Below are 23,090 nucleotides of genomic sequence, written 5' to 3' on the forward strand. Positions count from 1 at the left end.
GAAATGTCTCTGATAATCTCTCATTGTACAGGAACCATGTGTACACACAGCAGTCAGTCGAAGCAGGAAGTGTCTTTACCGTCGACCTTTGTTTTCTCTCTCTGACCTGGTGGTTTGTTGACAGCCTGCCTGACTGTCTCACCGCTCGTGTTCGACTTCTCTGTGATGATGTTCATAGATGTTTCTGGACACCTCATGACGTCATGTTGCTCTTCTTGTTAACTATCTCGTCTTTGACTGCTGAAACATTGACTTCATCCCTACTGTGGAGTTCTACTGAGTTGGGTCTTCAAACAACTGTTGTTCCAGACAAGAAAGTCATTATGGGATCACATTAAGTGACATCTTTTCTTTACAGATGCTGACTGTGGTATGGTCAGAGGGAAAGACTGGTCATGGTAAATGGACTGCACTTATATACAGCTTTTCTTAAAGTGCTTTACACTACAAACCACATTCACCCATTCACACACATTCATGCAGCGCTTTTTTTCTTCTACATACACCAATGTTTCGTCAGGGACAATTTGAGGTTCAGCATCCATCATAGTCAAGAAGACTTTGACATGTGGACAGGAAGAGCTTAGAATTGAACCACCAACCACCTGACTAGTGGACGATCGGTGATGGCTCCACCGCCTGAGCCACAGCCACTTAGATCGTGGTTAAGCTACGGCTAGGAAACTAAAACACTTGGTTGAAGTTTCAAAACTTTAAAAAATACACTAAAGATGAGGCAGCCAATCATGGTTAAATTTCCATCATCACCTTTCATTGTGTTGTAATTCAAACTAGAGTCTGCTCCTCCTCTTGGCTCCGTTCTCACACTTTAGAAAATCTAACCTGTGACTTTGGCCAATCACAGGTCTCTTCAGAGAGAGAGAGAGTTCCTATTGGCTGTTTCATGTCCCTTCAGATGGACATGTGTTGATATCAGTTTCAGAGAGAACCTGCTGTTCTTCACCTGGACAGGTAACAGTTTAGAAACAAGTTCTTTGATGCTAACAGTTTAGCCTCCTGCTAAAGGCTCATGTCTGTGTTGCTAGTGTTGTGTGTATTAAGCTTTAACAGTGGCTGTGTGACAGAACTACAGTTAACGACAGTCAGATTTCCCACATGCCCTCTCACCACCCTGACCTCCACACCTTCACTTCCTGTCTTACTACATAAATGAAACACTACTACATTTACATTGAGTGTGGTACTGGACATAAACCTGAGGGACAGAAACAGCCAGTAGGAGATACAGGGCTGCTCCAACAAGGACTGATTTATGAAAATATATTTCCTTTCTGTTTGATTCAGAGCAGGTGAGGTTGAAGCAGATGCTTCATATAGAGCAGGATGACACTTACTGTAAAACCTACAGACTCATATTTCAGCCACGGCCTCGTGTTGTCCACAGCCTCATATTTCACTTCTGCCCAGCCGGCCGACCTCCCTGCCCAGCTCAGGTCAGCCCTGCTCTTCATCTTTCTTCTCAGAAATGCCATCTCTGAGCATGTGATCAGATGGAGCCCCATTAACCTCCTGTCTAATGGCTCTGTCTGTCTGGACGGGCTAACGAGTGAAAGCCGGAGCTGTTAAAAGGCTCATGTGAAGCCAGCCAGTCCCACATGGGAGACTAAATGCTGCCTAACACGTTTCAAGCTGTAACCAAAACCTGAAGTGCTGCTTAAACAAAGGCTTCACTCTTTGTTCTGAACAACTTGAGCTGGGAGGACACTGCTGCGAGCAGGACGGATACTAGTGCATGCAGCTGCTACATCAGTGCTTTAACTGTATGATGCAGATCAGGCAGGAAACGCTCTGCACATACAAACTCATACATGAACATTAGATTTGAGTTAAATCAACACCTAAAGCTCAGAACATGAAGAGGAGGGCCATAGGGTTCACATGGATGCAGATGATTGGACATTCCTGGTCAGCTGGTGGACAAACAGATGAATTTGATACATGAATGACCTCAGTCATCTAACACTGCTCCATGTGTTGTTGTTGCATTTAATATAATGTGTTATTATTTTTTAATAAAAACAAACAATTTTTTAAATTCTTTATCTACTTTTATTATTATTATTTTTTTTAATATTTATAATATTCTCCGTGGTAACTGTCTTATTTTTGTGTTCAGTACAATCATTTACAATCATTTCCTGTACCTGTGCCACAGGGTTTCTTTCTTTTACTTGAGTTAAAGTACTGAAGTGTTTGATTTAAAAAAATACTGAAGTATTCAAAAGTATATTTTTTACATCAACACATTGTTGTATTGTTCCACATTTACAGAACCTAACGACTCTGAAACAACCTACTGACTGACTGACTGTAGAATAAAAAGACTGTAGAATATGATACAAAGCTGATAGAAAGGACCATAAGTCATTTGACCATAAAAAAAGCTAAATTCATCTCCTGACTAAAAGCTTTGTTTGAAAGTAAGAGTACTTCATAGAATTGTAGAGTCTGAAGTACAATATTTGTCTTTGAAGTGCAGAGAAGTAAAAGTTTATAAGTCTCCAAGGAAAATACAGATACTGGAAAAACATACTGAAGTACAGTAGTCAAGTAAGTCATCCTCTGCTAAAATGTAATTTTCCAGACGAGATCTCTCAAGATCTCTCTTCTCTCTGTTGGTTCTGGTTTCGCTGCTGCAGTCGTGCTGCCAATATCACTTTCCAACCGAAGTTTAGAGGGACTTACGTATACGTGCAACCATGAATTGAAAGTTAAACAAAACTTGTATTTCTTTGCTTAATGATACTATTATTAACTTTAACCGGAGGGAAAACAGAGTATTAGTCTGATATGATCGTGTAGTGGGCTGATAAGATATTACACTAACAGACAAAAAGTAGCTGCAAAATCAGGGGTAAATTCAAACTGTATCTAGTGTTGTATTGTATTGACATGAACAACATGAACATGAACATGTCTGCAGCAGATTTCATGGCTGTCTGTTTAATATGTTGTCAGGACATTTTAGTGTATATGAAAAAGGAAAAGTCAGCAGAATCACAGGGTTCATCCGCCCACGATGTGCCAACAACAATCTACAGGAGGCCGTGCAGAGCGGTGCAGATGGTTAATAACTGGATGTGACTCCATCCAAACTACACACAGTCACTGTATTCTTCGTTAATATTAAAGTATAGATCAGTGTACGAAGAAAAGAGAAAACATCTGGAGGTCTGTGCAGATTCCCATTCTGTCATCACAGCTGGACAGAACATTATTCTGGAGGGGTGAACATCATGTTCAGGTCTGCACCGCTCATCACCGTTAAATGCTCCTGGCAATTCTACATATCTTTTTTTGTTTATGGATGATTGATTGATTCACCTGCTGTTGGATTCATATGTAAATGTCAGTCTCAGCTACACTGTAAGGTCTGTTCAGTGAACTGGTCTGATCTACACTGACCGACAGGAAGAGGTAGACGGGTCTGAGCGATGACAAAGTTGCAGAAAGTGTCCTACTGAGAATAAATTAACTCCTTGTTACGTGAGTGTTGATGTTCATCTGTTTTTATTCTTACAGTGGCTGATCACTAAGGCTTCACATGTCTTTGTGATTTGTAAAAATATCTGTTATACTCTTTGTGATTGTTTCTATAAGAAGCTTATTTAATGGATGCAGGTGCGAAGCTGATGGCTCACTGTAAATGAGGCGAGGACCTGTATGCAGTGGGTCCTTATACGGCCTGTTATAGAGATGTATGGAGGTGCAGGACAGATCCAAGAGGAACCTGAGACAGAAGGGCAGATTGTACTGAGGAGAGAGAGTGAGTGAGAGAGAGAGAGAGAGAGAGAGAGAGAGAGAGAGAGACTGACATCTTGATAAAGTGATTTCAGAGACACTCTGATCTGGACTTTTATTGTTGTGAGAAACAGTGAGGGAACCAGAGTCCAGCAAACATGCAGGTACTACACCACAGCCAAATCCATTCAGAGCGGTGGGGGCACTGTTAAGGGCGTACTATGGGGGTGAAATCAACGACAAGCATGAGACCAGGGCTGCATTCAAAAAGTCTTTTTTTCTTATGAAGGTTGAAACTGAGTGAAATGAGCTGGAGTGTCTGAGCAGCATCATGATCAGAGCTGCTCCACTTCTCTACATGAGGAGGAAAGGAGCTTCAGTGCTTCCTATCTCATCTCCTTCAGCATAGGAAACACTGGAGCTTCCTTTATCAAAGGAAAGGAGAAATGCCGTCCCACAATTCCTTGCTGCAGCAATATTTAAAGCGACGCACCATTGTAGTTTCACCACAGCAGAGCCACATACATGTAGAAACAACAGAGAAACAGTTTAATGTTTGTGACTTGATCCAGAACTGAAGGAAATCCCTGTCTGATCCACTGAAGCCCAAATCCATGAATATAGATTTCTTCTCTTTAAATCCAGTCAGGAGTCGTCATGGAGAACAAGCAGCTTGACTTTATAATCAACAATATCATCATCATATCAAAATACTACAGCCTATACATAAATGTTGTTGCACTAAATCCCCTCCCATTGTGTCGAACACTAGAAATAGTTTTCTCTACTTAACAAATGTATAGAAATGTCAAAGCGCCTATGACAGGAAACTATAAACTTATGTCTGAATATAATTTATTCTGATCTCTTGCTCAGTTCCTTATTTCTATTTAATTATCATCTTAACTTTCTTTATTTGTATTTTTATTTCATATTTATTACTTCAACATTTCAGTCCTGTTTGTTTTGTGTTTGTGGTTAAGAAAGGAGGATTTATTGTCCATGATCAAACTTTATTTAAAATATTCAGCTAAACAAAAAAATGCATTTTCAGTCTTGTACAGGGCGGATGTGAAGAACTATAAGGTGTCATTTACAAACACGGCATGATCCTCGAGTTTGCCTTTGTGTTATTTAAGTTAAGAAGCCGAATCCAAACCACACAACACCAACATAACACTGTGGTGTGGGAGAATAGTTACCAGAAATGTCCAGGTAATAATCTAGGTAGGAATGACATTTTCTGTAAGAAATATCTAATGAACCCTTTTCTCTTCCTATCATATATAAAACAGAATTCAGATCAGCTTTAGTTATATGATGGTGTCAAGACGCCATAATGCTTGAAGGAAACATACGAACAAACAAACACATATTTTCACACTATCTCCAAATAGTTCTGTTTGTCCAGGGTTTATAATCATACCATCACCCAAACACACCGATGACACGTCTCTCTGAGGTGATGACAGTAAAGTCTGTGGTTTATCCACAATAATAGGAACACTGCAGAATTTTTCAGAGTTAAAGCTGAAACTTCTGATACAACTAGACCTGGACTGAGCCCAGATCTGAAGGAGCTGTTGGAGGCAGGACACATCCTGACACCTCCATATCTTCTCTGTGCAGAGATGAAGCACCATCTGCACAGCTCCTCATAAATCCTCATCCTGAGCTGGTGCCAACACATCAGTCTGCAGGACGATCGATACCGGGACACGCAACTCTGTCTGAAGACGCAACAAAGCTTTGTGGGGCGGTTTGTGGGACAGTTTCAACTTACATAAAGTATGATGAATACATGAGTACGCTATATTAAGAATAAACAAAGAAATAACTGAGATAAAGACACATGCAGATGAATGTGCAGCTGTAGGACTCAGACTGGTCACTAACTGTTATTAAGATGGATTCAATGAGTGCTAATAGACCAAAGCTATCAGGTCACTGAATAATATCTTATTAGCTGGCTGTCAGTGTGATGCACAGATGGATGCTGATGGGGCTGAAGGCAGTGGAGGCGTTTTCATTAACAGCTGATGAGCTGATTATTGCTGATCACTTGTGCCGATGTTATTGATTGATTCTGGCAGCAGCAGCAGCAGCAGCTCTCTGCAGTTTATATGTGTCTTTAAAAGCACACATCACTCATACGACCTGAGACAGAACAGAAGAGAGTAAACTGTTGGAGCGGTTCATGGTGGTTACCATGACAACAAATGCACAACTCAGAACTGTTAAGCTACAGATCAGCTGTAAACAGAGGTCTGATGTGGTCCAGGACCAGAGAGGGTCAAAGTGACCGGGCTGCAGTGACCTGCTGTTAAAGTAGAACACAGGGTTCTTGAACAGTGTCAGAGGAACCCTCGCTCCAGCTGAGACAGAGTCACTGTGTGTCAGTTCGTTGAGCTGTATCAGGCCTGTGGACTGTGCATGTCTCACCACGCCCACTTCACTTATTCACTACCTCTATACCAGACCCCCTGTAGCCCCCTTACAAAAAAACACACAATTTCACATGTGAACCTAGTATTTCACATTAGTATTTCACATTAGTATTTCACACGTGTCTATTAAAATTCACATGTGAAAGAGTCAAACTTATGATAGTTGCACATGTGAAGTGAAAACTGACTTTGTGAAGTGAACCTAAGTTTCTAATGTGGACACACATGTGTATCTTAAAATTCACATGGTAAAAAAACATGGTTTTAGCTTTATAAGTGAATAAGTGAATGGCAATTTTACATGTGAAAAAGATAATGTCACATGTGAAGAGACAAGTCCCATGTTATGTAGTGTTTTCACATGTAAATCTAAGTTTCATGTTAAGAATGGGTTTCACATGGTTATGTATATGAGTTTCACATGTAATCCCAAAAATTTCACAAGGGAATTTACATTTCACACATCACACCACGAAATTATTCCAAAACCACGTTTCCCATGTACCAGTAACATGTCATATGTTAAATTTCACATGAGCAAAAATCACATGTACAGATGTTCACATTTAATTACATGTGTCCATGTAATTTTGCATTTGAAATTCTCAATGATTATAATTAATAACAATAATGAATTTCATTTGTATAGCACCTTTCATACATATACTGTACATACTATAGTGCACAGCAAACTGATATTCTACTTTTGAGTCGACTATATACTAATCCACGGATGCTACTTTTTCCTGTTGCATTGTGGGATTTTCTTATGGTTAAAAAATAGAGCTTACATTTCACACTTAGAATTCAGGCACAATAAAATGGCAGAAGGTAAAAACCAAGTGATAAGGTTGGGGATCCTGCCTAAGACAGTCTCTGCTGTGTTTCCATGGTAACAAGATGAGTTTACCATGTTTCTATGTCTATTTTGAATTAATCGAATGATGACATGCTTAATGCTATTTGTCATGACACACACAACACACAGCAACATGTTGCTGCTTACTGCCACGAATTAGTGAGCTGTACCTCATCAACTATAGACACTTTGCAAAAGAAAAGAACATCACCTGTAGAATCTCAGACTTTAGAGACATAGAGGAAGCTACTAATCCCAGTTTGTAATGACCCGCTGACTTCAGATGAGTCAGAGGTCCTTGCATTTGCTGAGAATGCCGAGCTATCAAATGACTGGAAATGACATCCACAAGACAACAATGTACATCCAGACATGAACATGTGCAGTGGTCCTCTCTGCAGGGAGCACTGTGCATCAACCAGACAGAAACAATGCTACAGCCAATCAGAGTGCAGGCTGAGACCTCATGTCAAATCACTGTCACTTCACTTCACCAGCTGCTCTCATTTCTGACAACTCAGCACACCTGATGACTAAGACCAGTGTGACAATGATCTGAAATCCTCCTTGTAATCTGTTCACCAAGTTCAGCTGAGCTGTACAACCATACTGGTCCTGTCCTGCTGGTCTCCCTGTGTTTGTCCCAGTGCGACATGAGAAAAATCCTCAGGGGAATCGGAACGGCTTCTTCCCCCTGGCACCTGAATGAGGTGACAGGCACAGGGATGAGAAAAGTTGGACCATCGATCCAGCTCCAGAGCAAGAAAGATGGACTACTGGACAGATGGCCGACAGCTGGTATATGGATATTCATGGTCTCCAGATGATGATTTATATTAGTACTCAAAAAAAATTCAGGGGCCACATCCTTCGGAGGACATGGTCTACGAAGGTGTGGGACTTTGTAGCCAAACTGAAATGAGACTGGTCTGGTCCACGGAGAATTCACACTTTGCATCACCAGCTGTGTCTGCCCATACCGTTGCATCGCAAAGCGCAGCTCCTGTCGCCTAGCAACCTTGACAACATGTAACTTTTTTCCACAAAAACTTGAGGTTTTTGGTTATAACAGTTGTACCGTTAGCTGTTGAACTGAGCGGAAACCTAATACTTACATTTAAGTGTAATCCTCGGGCTCTGTGTCAGTGTTGTTTGCTATTCATTACCGGAGCGCAATGAATCTTGGGATAGGTTGGATCCTTCGTGGCTCAGGAAAGAAAGGACGCATTTGAAGGAGCCTTTGAAATGGGACAGTCATGCTGCAGTGTCACAATCAGTCTTCATATGCAGCCTCTGAAGGAAGCCCCTGAACTGGGACACAGCTATGGTCTCAGAGGATGAACCTTCCCTGTAATTCCATCCTCAGAACAAACCTCATATCATAAACTAACAGGCTACAATGAAACATACCGAGCAGCTTCATATTCTCCTGGGGGTAAAACTTTTGGTTTGTAATGAACTCACCTGAACACTGCAACATTTTCATACTGTGCAATGTAATGAACCCTGCAGTCTCCGATTATCAGCTTTGACCGTAACCAACAAGTTTTCTGACTTTCTCCAGATGCTTCTCTCCTTATTTTATACTGATGCCATAAACTCTGAACATTCATCTCTTTGTGAACATCGTCCTGTTTCTTACAGACTTCTTTGCAATAAACCCAGTGATACATATACACGCAAGGAGCATTTTATTAGGAAGACCTGTACACCCGCTTATTCATGCAGTTATCCAGTCAGCCAATCATGTGTCAGCAGTGTATAAACTCCTGCAGATCGATGTGACCTCAGTGATTCATAAATGTTTAGATAGGTTTAGATATTATTGTATTTGATTGTATTTGATGTTTCAAGTATAAGTGATGCGGCCACTAAACAGCAGTTCTGTTTGTCATGTGACAGTTTTATTGGTCACATGACAAGGGTCAATGTACAGTAAGCAAAGCAGTGAGATGAGGGTCGGACTCAGCAGCAGGACAGATGGGAAATATTGTGATATTCGATACTATCAAATATCGACCCAGGCCTAATGTCAGGCACCATTTACTACAATACTCATGACCCTCAGCTGCCTTTTCAATGGAGAGGGAGGAAGTCAGAGCAACTGCACTGTAAATAGTTCAAACTAAATGAACAGAGGGTAAAAAGGAACTACTGAACGTGTCATCAGAAGTGTAATCTTTATCTTCTTGACACCTGAGAAGACCTTCCTTCTTAACACTGTTTCCACAGAGACAGTGTGTTCTGTCATCTCTCCAGGACTGAGTCCAGACCGCTGAAGCTGTGTTAGTATTAACAGTGTAAAAAAAGTTTAAAAAAAAAGTCAACATACAGTCACAAACACAACAGTGTATGAGAGAGAGGAAGGTCAGTTAGAACATGTTGTAATGTGGATGATAAAATGATAAAGGTGCAGAGAGATGCCCTAAGCTCACTGAGAAATACATCTTCTTCCTCAGGTAAGTGAATGAAGCGCACCCCACAGAGAAGTGTGAATGAAGTTATCAGAGAGATAATGGTTTGACCTATCAGAAGACTGAGAGGTGTCCTGTCATGTGACAGGTGACAGGAAGCTGCAAAAGAGGTGACGGGGGGGGAGGGTGTTGTCAGCTGATGTCTGCACCTTACATACACAATCTCCTCAAACTCATGCCTCTCTGTACACACTAAACCTCTCAGCCAGTCTCAGACCTGGAAACAGTGAGGAACATTAGCAGTCAGATGATCAGACAGGCTGTAAACAAACCACAGTCCATCCACATTAAACCAGTTTATATGGAGCTGAACCTTAAAGTGAGTGAACCTGATATAATCACTGCACTGTAAAACTAGTATCTGTTAGTTTCAAGTAAAAATGTGAGTTAGACTTTGTCCCACAGAAAAACATGACTCTGACTGACATGCTAGTTTAATGAGCAGTTTGTCTCTTCCTGTCTGACAAAGGTCTGACCACCTCATACTTTAAATACTTCCTCCTGAGAGCCTTGTGGTATCAGAGCACTCTGTCTTCTTTCTTTATTTAATATCATTAATTATAAGTGAGTAAGTTAATGAAGCTGTGGACCAAACAACCAAAACAATGAGCTGAAAGAGGTTAAAGGAGCTTGTTTTGGTTTTGCTGCATAGCTAACGTTAGCATTATCATCTGTTTACTTACCAGTCTAGAGGAAATGTTGTGGGTTCAGCATCAAACTTCACTCCTTTACTCACCAACAGCTGTCTCCAGAAGTGGAAAGCAATACCAATGTTAACTCTTATTTTGCTTCTATTTCTGTCACTTATTTTGTTCTACTGAAGTTAGCATGCTAGCCAGCTAGCCGCATAGCAGGCCAGACCATGTTGTCACTTTCTGATCCCCAGTCACTGTAGCGTCCAGTCTGCCCCATGGAAGTATTATAAGACCTGGATGCAGCGCTGCTGCTCTGCCTTGCCACCAATTATTCCCAGTGGCCACTCGCGGTGTTGCAGCGAAAAATCCCCCGCGCCCTAAAAAGCATTTTTCCCATAGACCACAATAGTAAAAAAGACGCCTGAACAACGTTTGACAGGACACCTCCGGCTGTAAACACAGTCAATTATTAATCTTTGTATTTTATATTTTTAAGCCTTTTAAACTTTGTAAAAAAAATGTCCAAAGCCCAGAGAAGTATTTTTTTTCTGGATGACGTCAACGCTGTGTACATGCACTCACCAGCCTGTCTTCCGCTCACAACAACCACATTCATTTAGTTTATGGCTTAAACTGTCTCAGTGTGGTAAAATTAAACTCTGACTTCCCGTCCACTGGGTTGGCGGTGGTGGCCTGAGATGGTGCAACCTGCTCCCCTTCTCCCACCGGTCCCTGAGGGAACGAACCGTCCTGGACGTCCTCATCGTCATTCTTCATACTCCCCACGTAAACATTGTGTGTTCAGTATACAGTATGCTAAATGTTCAATGGGATTCATTATCATTTAAATTAAATCTTTTTCTTTTAAAAAAAATCCTTCTTTTTTTTTTTTATTCATTTTTTTATCTTATCTTTTTTGAATCAAATATCTGGGACAGTAATACCTGGGTTCTGTGACAGCTACATTTGTGGACATTGAAATCCTGCAGTGTTGTCAAAATATTGTAAAAGTATTGAACTATTTCAGAACAAAAAGTCACACCATGCAGCCTGGCAGAGAGTAGTCTGAAAAAGAAGAGCTTTGCTTTCACTTTTTTGCACTAATTTTACATATACAATATAAAATAACACAGACTTAATTGATAAATACATTTAAATACGAGTAAAACTGAAAAGGCTTTGGTGGATCAAAGTGGTAAGATGATGGAAAAAATCATGGACAAAATCTCAGTGTAAAAAATTACCAAAATCAACACATTTTATTTGATATGCTCCACTATAAATAAGTAGTAGGCCTATAAGAATACATAGACATGCTATATGAATATGTTTCAATATAAAAAGATAAGAAAGTAAATCCCTTGTGATAATTTTATCTGACAAGTTGTAATATCTTTCACATGCAGCATCAATTTCTTATAAAAAATGCTCAAAAAAACAGGTCAAACTAAATATTTTTGTCAGATTATGATTTATTGTTTTGAATCCAAAGTGATTTTAAGCTCTAACGCTTTTAACTGAATGACTCGTTTTCCCTTTAACATCACAATTAACTGTCAACAGGACTTTTCCTTGATATTAACGATCGTAGGTTTAACACCATCTTACTTTTCAGAACATTATCTTCATTGTTTGTTGATAATTATTAATGATAATATCATATATGTTGTGATATTTGGGCTGAACTGCATCGAGATATTAAATGTTGGATATCATCCAGGCCTAGTTTTTACACCAGAGGCAGAAAACATGATGGTGTTGAGTTCAGGCGTCTGTGGAGAATCAGACATTGCTGCTTCTGTGACACTTTGACTCTTTCAGGTTGTCAGTTTCTATGTGCAGCAGATTTAATTTAGACTGACAGGGTCTGTCTTCAACATCTCACCTACTGTAGTGAAGAGAATTTTAAATAAATTCTCACTTTTACAGTTTCTGAGATTTTTCCCTTCAGATCAATAAAGCGTCTCAGTGTCGTCAGGTTTTCAGGCTCCCGGTCTGCTTCACTCCCGCAGCGTCTCGAGTTTCCATCAAACAGTACCAGTCTGTCATCATCCTTGTCTTCATTACACAGTCATTCAGGACGCCACCAGTCAGAGCCCCATGAAGACCAGTATGGGTAACACAGTTATCACAGATCTGGACTCCTTCCAGTTTCCAATGAAAATTGTGACAGCTCCAAGTAAAGCTAATAAACAATTCATAACCTGGACTCACAATGACGCACATCATTAACTCCACAAACACTGTCTCTATTTACTTGAGCAATTTCACAGTCTCATATACAGATGACTTATGTATGAGAGCTGTGAGTGTAAACAGAGGAACAGACTCTGTCCTGATACAATAAACACAATCATTCAATAAAGCGCTTTACACACACACAGATTAAAGTCAGAGAGTCAGTGCTGTCCTCCAGTCAGCTGCATCAAATCACCCTGTTCTTAATGTTCAGTCATTAACTAACAAAGTATCAAACCTACATTTAAAGCATGTTGGTTCAGTTCTGCAGGAATAAGTCCTAAAAACATTTAATCACTTCCTGTTCTCTGGTCCTGAAGTCTCGGGTTGTTTGGATGTGTGTTTGGTTGAATGACTGAAATAAGGTCTGACTTTAACAAAAGCTTAAGACATTTTCACATTTTATTCTACAACATAAAATACATCAGTAAATAGCCCATCCTGATTTCTTTAAGCTTTTAAAAAAAAGGCCGGTCGCTAACAAGTATAGATGTACGGACAATCTTTCCATCCAAACTTGCCTTGAGGCTCCAGGTATGATGCGTGCAGTTAGATGAGTTCCGAATTGTCGTCCAAACAAGGAAACAAAGGCATCCGATAGTAAAAATATACTATAATATAAAAATATACAATATTTATTTTGAAAACAAAATATGTTCCATCACAACAGACAGAAAATAAACAGTAAAGGTGCTATAACCTACACTGACGGACTGGAGAAACTGAAACTGCGCGTCTAACTGCACGCATCATACCTGGAGCCTGAAGGCAAGTTTGGATCACAGGATTGCCTTTACAATTTGTCAAAAAACTATGTGCCACTCTGCCTGGGCCTAACTGAGCTCTGCCAACCTTCATGGCAAGGAGTGGTAAAGGGGAAACGTGGTAAAAGGGGCGTGGACAGTGGGTAAGACTCCATATTCTGTCAGCTAAATGCAAAGCTCAATTATAATAACTAATGAAATATCTTATGGCAACATAACATCTACACAATACCGTGACATGAAGAATTTGGCTCCCCCAGTCTAAATGAAACTGCAGAGGTTTTCACGTTGAACATGAAAACAGATCTACTCACCAGTCCAACCCCGTCCCACTAACGTTAGTGATATGGACAACACAAGCTCCAACACTCAGCCTCAGGCTACGTCCTCACTGGGGCTGAACAACTAATCGAAATATTATAAATATCACAATATGTCCAAGTGAAAAATCCAAATTAGGGATGGGCACTTGAAGAAATTTCCTTGATCGATCATCGGGAAAATTAACAATCAATTATCAATTCATTATTCATTTTCTTTTATTAAAAAAAGCCTATGGCAGAAAATACTAAAGAAAGCATCTTTTTCCTCAATGAAATCTTTATTCCAAGAAGAAATTATAGTCCAACAACAATCCTCTTAAACAAGGGAGTTAAAGTTTAATTGTTAAACTATTAAACCCGAGGCTCTGAGCCAAACCTCTTCACAAATAACAAGCCAAAGCTATGGCGCTTATACACGGCATTGCAATGTTTACAGTGAGCTTTGTTATTTTTGCTCGCCTTGTTCTCTTCATGTTTACCTGCGATGCCTACGGCAGCCCGCGCGCCAGCAGCTGAGTATTCATTTTTCTCTGTTGAAAATTTAAGTTGTGCACCAGCTGGTTGCTGCCACGTAGTGAAATTCATTACATCAAGACACACTACACAACACAACCTTGTTGATACACACGTTAGATCGATCAGATTCTACGTGATCCACAAAATCCTTCACGATCAATTGTCAATCATCGATTAATCATGCCCACCCCTAATACAAATGACAGGAGCTGCAGTTTTTTTTTTCAGGCCATGAATGAAGCGTTGTGGTGCTGCATCATATTCTCCAGATATAAAGGAACATAATTGTTTGGTACGAGACCGTGGAAATATTACATCATTTTTTTTTTTTTCAGTGAAAGTGAAATGTAATCATTCCAACTGATATTGTGACTCATATCACAATATTGGCCAAAATAATCGTAACATGATTGTTTTTGCATTTTGCTCGTCTCTAGTCGACACTAATGTGGTTCAGTTTTAAAACGCTTCCCTATTGCTGCGTTTACATCTGGTGTCCACATCTGGAGAGCTGGAGTCTCTGAGACAGACTTTCAGAAACTCTGCTGGTTAGTTTGGAAACTCCAGGTTGTGCTGTAGTGTGGAGCGACAGAAACTGAGACTTTTGGAAAACGATGACTCAAGCTGTGTCCTGATTCAGGGGCCGCATCCTTCGGGGGCTGCATTTGTAGACCGACTGCGTCACAGCGGCGCGACTGTACTGTCCGAAGGCTCCTTCAAATGCAGCCGAGAAATGTGTCCTTCCTTCCCTGGGCAATGAAAAATCCAACAGGTGGATCCTTTGTGGTCCAACCTATTCCAAGATTCATTGTGCACTGGTAATGAAAGCAAACTACACGCACAGAAGAGCCTGAGGATGACACTTTTGGTACAGCCGTTAAAACCAAGGGCTTTAAAACCTCAAGTTTAAACCTCAAGGCTTAAAAAGTTACAAGGTTGCTAGGCGTCAGAAGCCAGTAAGGGCGGGCACAGCTGGTGACACACGGCGAAAATCCTCCATGGGCCAGACCGTCTCATTTCAGTTCGACCCTCGTGGTCCACAAAGGGCCACACTTTTGTAGACCACGTCACCCGAAGGTTGTGGCCCCTGAATTGGGACACAGCTTACACCTCTGCCCCTGATCGAGTCATATCAGTCACTACTACCAGACAGTGGTGAATGTAACATGGATAGAGACCAAAGGTAACGCCACCAAATCATCTGGATACAACCAAACTGATGAATATGAAGAGAGACTGATAATCACCACAGTGATCGATCATTAATTGTAATCGAGGTAAAAGTCGGAAATAATCACCGGCTCTATTCTGTATGCTATTAAGATTCTTGAACTGGAAAGATGAAAAGATATGATTTTACTGCACTAACATTTCATTTTATGAAAATTAAACTTAACAGCTTCTCTGTCTTCTGGACAGAGAGAATCTGCAGCTCTGTGTTTTAGTGTGAAAATATTTCAAGAAACATCACAGCTCCAGACCCAGGTCCTGGGATCACTACCAGCCCTCAACCATCCACATCAGCCACACCTAGACTTCAGCGCTCCAGCTCGAGGAATATGATGGATATGATAAGCAGAGTCGCATCAATTATTTAGAAGTGAAGAACAACTAACCACAATTCTCAGTCTACACACATCCTCTGAGACACGCACACACTCAGCAGGTTCAGGCTCTCAGAGGAGAAGAGAGGCTCCGGGACCAGAACAGTCCACCAGCAGGAAGGACGAGAAAGACAATATGTAACCCACTCAGTAATGAACACACATGACATGGATCCATCATCACAGGCTCGGCTCCTCTTTGAGCACCACTTCCTGGAGCTGTGTCTGAGCTATGCTGCTGATCGTGACTGATCCAGCTGACGTAGCACAACATCAAAACAAAACACAACTACACCGGGGTCTGCTGCATCTGCATCTGCATCTGCATCTGCATCTGCACATGGCAGGACAACCAGTACTGCAAGAAGAACAACAGTGGAGGAAGCTCAACACAAACTATTCAAAACAAGACTTAGTATTGATACTTCAGCAATCTGCCCCTGGTGCCCACATATTTTAGGAAGTCGCTGGGCCTTTTTTAAAAGTGGAACTATATATACAGGACACAACAAACTGAGTGCACAGTAACTGGATCATATTGAAGGATATTGTACTGTAGGATATTTGATCTCATGATAATGAGTGAAAAAAAGACTGTAAAGGAGACTGTATAATCTAAACCTGACGTGATATAAATTTGGATATTATTGAGTGATAAGAATCACTGGACCGTAGAGCCTCTGGCTGGTGTGCATATTAAAACACATGGATCCACCATCTAACCATTTATTAGGTCAGGGGTTAGGCAATGGATGCATGAATGGTGAACAGATGGATAGATGGATGGATGGATGATTTTCTATACAACAAACAAACAAAAGTCAATGCATCGCCATGTCTAGCATAACAAATAATAATGAAAGTTACAAGATTGTTTACATTGTTAATGCATCCACTGAGGTAAAAAGGAGTCTTTAGATCACTTCACCTGGATTGTTTATCCGGTTTACAGAAAACATTAGTAAATGCAAGATGAAAAATTCTACACTCTTCTAAATGAAAACAATTTGCCTTACTTACACTTAACTCAAATGAAATATACTAAATGGCTCCAACGTATGATGTGCTTCCTCAAAGGAAAGTATCAACAGCTGCTTATACTTCTGGATCTGTTAAGATACAAATACACTAATAAATTCAAATTCATTTTATGTAAACATAAACGATAAGAACCTTCAACAATGGCAAATCATTTCAAACAACTTCCAACAGTGGCAGCATGGTTTCAAACAAAGGGGTCTGTAGAGAACACACCCACCCACCCTCCACCTACCTGATCTCCTGGCCTGGTCTTCAACAGGTGAATCTCTCCACCCACCCAGTCTCACGCAACCGATTCGAGAGCTTGAGATTCTTGAACAATTACAAACAAACCAGTTTGATAGGCTACACTGAAAATGTGGACCCAAAGTACAAAGGTCAGTACAGCTAAAGCAATCACACCTGTAATTTCCAGTTAAAGCTAACTGATGAACAATGTTATAAAATAAGCTGAACACCTCAGCTTCCTCACTTCTGATCTGGGTTGTGTCTAATGGCTCCACACGGGGAAGAGCTGCCCGAACAATAAGAAACCAGACGGAGAGGGACCAAGAGCATCAGCAGATACTGAACCTGTGGAACAGGTTCAAGGACGATCTGTGGAAACTGGTGTCTGAGTGACTGATCAGACATGAAGTCAACTTCGACAGACGGGCTCCATGAAGAAAACCACTGCTCATAAACAACAATAAACTTAACCAACATGAAGAGAAGCTTGATAAATGTTGGCAGCTAGTTCTTCAGATGAAGCCAAAACAAATTCGTTTGGATCAGATGTGGTTGAGCAGGTTTGGTGTGGACCTGGTCAGGACCACCACAGATGACACCATGAATGCAGGTTTCTATAGCTAAATGATGAGAAGGCGACTCGCGATCTGAAGAAGCTTCCAGCATGACAATGATCCAAACACACTGAAAAAAAATCACAAGAGTTTTAAAGAAGAAAATAGCGAAAACCACCACTCAGCCATGTCTGTCTCCTGACTTGAATCCAAAAGAACGACGGAAGTATTTTAAAGTGGAAGGTGGAGCAACAAACCCGCAGCAAAGCAGCAAAGAGCAGCTGAACAGACTCATCTCCTCGTGTTAGTCTGGTGTCATCTATGACCAGGAGGAACCAGTCTGTCCTCACAGAAAGAAGAAAGGTGGACATACAGAAAATAAAAAATAAATTACAAGAATGGATTGTCACCAGTGAAGGTGGACTGACTATTGTTGGTTCTTCAATATGAAACTTTCAATTTAATTTAAGCAGTCAAACATTTCTGGACTTTGGCTAAAGGCAAATAAAATTCTATTGAATGCACAGAATTTGTAAATATTTGTGTAATGTTAGTAGTATTACATACTGCAGGGGTCTCCAACAGATGGCTACCAGGAGCTCACCCAAAGGATCAGAGAATATACTGTACAAACCATGGATGTATAGTTCCAACTTCAACACAACTTCACTCAGTAAATCTGCTCCAAATAAAACTGAATCAAATACACAGACACAAATACACTCTTCAACACCAGATCATTATGTCAGCTGTCAGTCAAATGAGTTACTGTAATAAGTTTGAAGGCGACATGCAATGATAAGAACTCCTCTGATAACAGAAAAAACTTTTCAATAAACAGGAAATATGTTGCCATGGATACAGTGAGTTAAACTGTGGGCTTCAACTTGAGACCCATTTTTTGTTTGTTTGTTTGTTTACATTTTGATAAATGAAGTGAAGTGAATGATCTATGTTAACTTCCTGTTTGTTATGAACCATTGATGAACTGACAACTATCACTGATCACTGACTGAGGAGCTTCTTCTTCACTGGTTTCTAATCAGATTTATGGAGGTTTATTTGCAGTGGTGTTTTCATGTCTAATGTTAGTTTCACTATTTTTGGTTCAAAATGTGAGTTTTGGATATTGATGACTAAATGATCTTATTGATCTGATTTGGTTTGGAGATCAGTTTGAGTGTTTTGATACAATATGTGAATAAATGTGATCAGCAATTTAAGACATGAGGAGCTCTCAGGGTAGAAAAGGTTGGAGACTCCTGACATATTGTGTATGTGAGCAGTTTTTAATTAATGACTTCTTCAGTAGAAAACTCAGTGAGTCAGAGACACATGAAAGAGCAGCTGGTTGGACCTTTAACATCTTTGTTTACCATCAACCATAAAGACATGAATATAAGTGGATGTATGAGCAGATAAAGGGAAGGAACAGACCCTGGTCTATATGTAAAGCTGCAGTACAGCAGCAGCAGCAGTGTGTTAATAGATGCAGACCTACAGCCTGAGTTAAGTCTGACTGTCTCACATTCACTTTCTCTGCACGTGCGCCAGCCTCACAGCTGGTTCCTCTGTGAGGCTCTGATGGCGCGTGTTCCCTGGGCACCTTGGCAACCACTGCCGCATGGACAGCTCGTATGAAGTGGTCACATCATCATATTCTGCAGACACTCTGCTTCTCCGGGGCCTCCGTCCTCCTGTTGACTCACTGACAGTCGTTATGTAATTACTGCATTAAGGCAGAGAAAAAAAACCGCGCGGACAGAGGGACGGAGCGTCTTTATGGCCGTTTCCTGCACCTGACTGAGACTGCTCTGACACCGGCTCTCCACACATGCTGGGCCAGCAGTGTGTGCGTGGAATCACTAAACACCCCCCACCCCCACCCCCTCTCTCTGTCTTGTTAATTCTCTGCTTCCGCCGCTGTGACACCGCGGGGAAGTACTTGATGCATACGGATTGGCTTTGACACATTGCGGATCTCTCCATGGTACTGAAGGGGGAGCGAGGGGGGAGGGAGGAGGAGGGGGGGGGGATCTTTTTAGTCTCCTTCAGGAGCGGTGCTGCACCAAGTATGTGAGCCGGACTGACGCCGGTTTCTAACCCTCTCCATCTGTCACGTGGAGGCGGTCTGTGTCTCATACTGCAGTCAGAGTGGAGGGAACTCACCATGTTGACTTCAGACACCATGTCAATACTGGCGATGTCTATGCTCATGCCAACGTCCACGGGGGCGCCTGTGGAAAATGTGATGCAGAGCATTAGTAAGCGGCGCAGCGCCCCGCCGAGCGTCATATGAGCGGGCTACAGCAAAGACCGTAGCGGCGGCTCTTACCTCCGAAATCAGGCCGCAGCCGGATGTCGTAGCCCTTCAGCAGCTTGTCCACGGTGGCTTTCACGTAGGACATGTTGCTGGGTTCATTGGCGCTGAGGCGAGAAAACACATTTCAGTTGAGAGACAGGGAACAGGCCTGTGACATGACATATGATGTTATCATCAGAGCTCACCTCTGCGCCCCGCAGACCACCGCCACCAGGAGGGACAAGCACAACACCCCCAAGAATCCGCGCTCCACAGTAGTCCACATCACTACCTACTCCGACCCCTCCGACGACTTTGACACCAGGTTTCAGGGATTCAGATTCACACTGTAAAATTATTCCAACAGCAACGCATGCGCGTCGTTTCACCAACATCCAAGCGTCGGTGTCGAGGTGAGACAGCGCGGGTCTGGAGGAAAAATCAGCCGCGCAGGAAGAAAAAAAAAAACCCGCCTGTAGGCGAGGAGTTCACCTGAAGAGAAGAGGCTGGCACATACAGGCTCCCAGCATCCTAGATGTCAATACACAGACCCCCCCCTCCAGCACCCCTCTCAGCCTGTTCCTGCAGACGCAGTGTCCGGACCTGGTCTGCGTCAAGCCGGTCTTCCCGCCCGCTGCCGCGCAACCTGAACAGCTTAAATAGTGAGCGCTGATCCCGGCTCTCCGGTCACCTTTAGTGAGGAAGGAGAGAGAGGAGGGAGTGTGAGAGAGAGAGAAGGAAAGAGAGAGAGAGAGAAGGAGAGAGAGAGAGAGAGAGAGAGAGGAGGAAGAGAACAGAGAGAGAGAGGAGGGGGAAAGAGAGTTGGGAGAGAACAGAGAGAGAGAGGTGGGGGTAAGGATGAGAGGGGGGAAATAGAGAGAGAGAGGAGGGGAGGAGGGGGAGAGAGGGAAAGAACAGAGAGTGAGAGAGAGGAGGGGGAAGGAGGGAGAGAACAGAGAGAGAGGGGGGAGAGAACAGAGGAGAGAGGAGAGTGGGAGCAGGAAGAAGAGAGAGAGAGGAGTGGGGGGGGGCAGGGAGAGAACAGAGAGGAGGGAGGAAGAAGGGAGTGAGGAGGGGGGGGGTCTCTAACACCAGTTGGTCTGAGGAGGATCTCAGGATCAGGCTCCTTCAGATCCATCAGACATTATTTCTTCTTCTTCTTCTTGAAGGTGGAGAACTTTACATTGAGCTGTCAGACTGTTGGCAGCAGAGTCACAGTGTTATTTTCACACTGTAGATTATTTACAGTTCAGCCCCTCACCCTCCAGCCTCTCTGGGAGTCCTGATCTCTGACAGTCACAACCAGAACCTCCTCAGGACTCTGGACCCACCAACCTCCACAGGTCATGGAAGAACTGGGATGGTGTTGTTTTGTTTTTATTCAACATACAACATACAAATCATACAGCGTGGAGATGCTTATGTAATTACACTTGTTTTAACATGTTTTTTTTTTTACATATCTGTTCCAAACCTTGTGAGATGGATTTTTTCTGTTCATAACAGAATTCCTTACACATTATCCAGTACCACACCAATCCTACCTCCCCGCAATGAACACTCCTATCACTGTAGCATTTGTCAAACGAACACTGGAGCTTAAGCCTAAACGATAGCACGAAATAAAACAAACAAGTCTACTAAACTTAAAAATACACATAAAAATAAATGTAAAATAAAACAATGAAATAATTTAAAGTAAAAAAAGGAGAGAAAGAAAATAGAGGTGACGAGAGTTGTGGCATTGCTCGTACTGATGGTAACTATCTCTCCACCTGTCTGTTCGATTCAATTCCACTCACTGAGTGGTCGAGCCGTCCGCCCCGACCGATTGGGTTTGGGAGGTGGTGAGGGAGGGAGGAGAGAGAGTTCTCTACTGTAATCTTCACCTTTTTTACCCTCTCTCTCCATCTCATTATAGTTTTTATAGAAAAAGTTTAAAAGTTTTATGTGGGCTTGTAAGATGTTTGTAAAGGCTGTAAATAAATATCTGTATATTGTATAAATAAAATAGTAAATATTTTCTACTCAGTTGTTCATATTTACATCATATGGACCTTAAGTATGATGCGCTTTACTTTGACAATAAAAATAATCAGTGTATCCATGAAGCAGATTTATCGATGTAATTATTCTTTGTACCCCATCAGCCTGTGGAGACGCCTGGTGGAGAGACTGCTCCCTCTCTGCGTCCTCCTCAGCCTCTCTCTCTCTCCTCCTGTGGTTTCCTCCCGTTGTCTGTTGTTTGATGTGATGATGGAGGGAACCCGGTGGCAGACGGTGCAGCTGGCCTTGTAAACATCATCACTCACACATCTTTTTACTACTCCCTTCAGTATTTCTGCAGTCTCTTCTTTTTTCTTTTTTTTTTTCTTTGCTGGCAGACTACAGAGGTTGCCATTTTCAAATCTTGGTGGGCGTATCATAGCAACACTAAGAGCATTTCTCATTGGTCATGACCAATGAGAAGGACATTCTCTGTTTGGGTAGTAGACTGTTAATATAACAGTCAGACTGAGGGAGAACAGGAGGTTTTCCCCTTGATTCTCAAACATACAGGACAGAGCTCGTCCTGTATCAGTTGCTGAACTTTGTCTTTTAATTATCAGTTACAGGATGAGTCCATATTTTGTATTTTCCATATTTCGAACTATTGATCTTTTGAGGTGTTGTATTTGGGGACTGCCCTCCTGTAAAGAAATGAGCCCACAGGTTGTGCAGCAGGTTATTATGACCCATAGTTACGTTTTGTTGCTAGGAGACATCTACTGGTTGTAGTAATGATGACAGGAGCAAAGGGAAAAGTGCGGTGACGTGGTATAAAGAGAGACAAAGTCCACGTCAGGAGGAGGTTGTGGTGGATGGATGAATATGACACAGGAGAGCGGTGTTCGACTACCATGTGAAATTAGGTGTATATATTGTAACCATGACAACAAAGGCCGTATAATGTTGAGAAAGTACTTATTTTAACCCAAATCACGACCTTTCCGAATCCTAACCAAGCCATGACCGCCATGGCTACAAAGGTAGGTACACTGCTGTCGACACAGTCTGCATGTTTATTATTGTAACTATGACGATAGAGGTCTGGTACACCTGCTGCTGTAGGGGGCTGTATCCTGGAAAAAAAGGTTGAGGTTGTTCAGGTTGGAGGAGTTGTTGTTTATTTTATTCCCTCTAATTCGGAGTCGTGACAGTACCATCCTGTCTGTATGGAGCTCACTGTTCAGGTCATTCACCACCATGAGCAGCAACTGTCTTTGCTAGCTGGAGAACTGCAGGAGGTTTCCATCCACATGAAAGCTTCCTGCGGTCCATCAATCAGCAGCTCACCAGCCTC

At 41.9% G+C, this 23,090-nt stretch overlaps 1 protein-coding gene across 1 annotated transcript in view; it reads right to left on the minus strand.

Annotated features, from left to right (window-relative positions):
* The window catches only part of gabrb1 (gamma-aminobutyric acid type A receptor beta1 subunit), a 56,875-nt gene extending 36,842 nt beyond the window's left edge, over positions 1-20,033 (minus strand). The window contains exons 1-3 of the mRNA XM_022750568.1: positions 19,954-20,033; positions 19,781-19,872; positions 19,615-19,682 (exon numbers count right to left, since the gene is read on the minus strand). Coding sequence (XP_022606289.1) covers positions 19,615-19,682; positions 19,781-19,872; positions 19,954-20,033 — 240 coding nt within the window. The remainder of the gene's footprint in view (positions 1-19,614; positions 19,683-19,780; positions 19,873-19,953) is intronic.
* Positions 20,034-23,090: the final 3,057 nt, after the last annotated feature.

The sequence above is a fragment of the Seriola dumerili genome, unplaced genomic scaffold (assembly GCF_002260705.1).
Source record: "Seriola dumerili isolate Sdu_G_001 unplaced genomic scaffold, Sdu_1.0 BDQW01000149.1, whole genome shotgun sequence".
Classification (NCBI taxonomy): domain Eukaryota; kingdom Metazoa; phylum Chordata; class Actinopteri; order Carangiformes; family Carangidae; genus Seriola; species Seriola dumerili.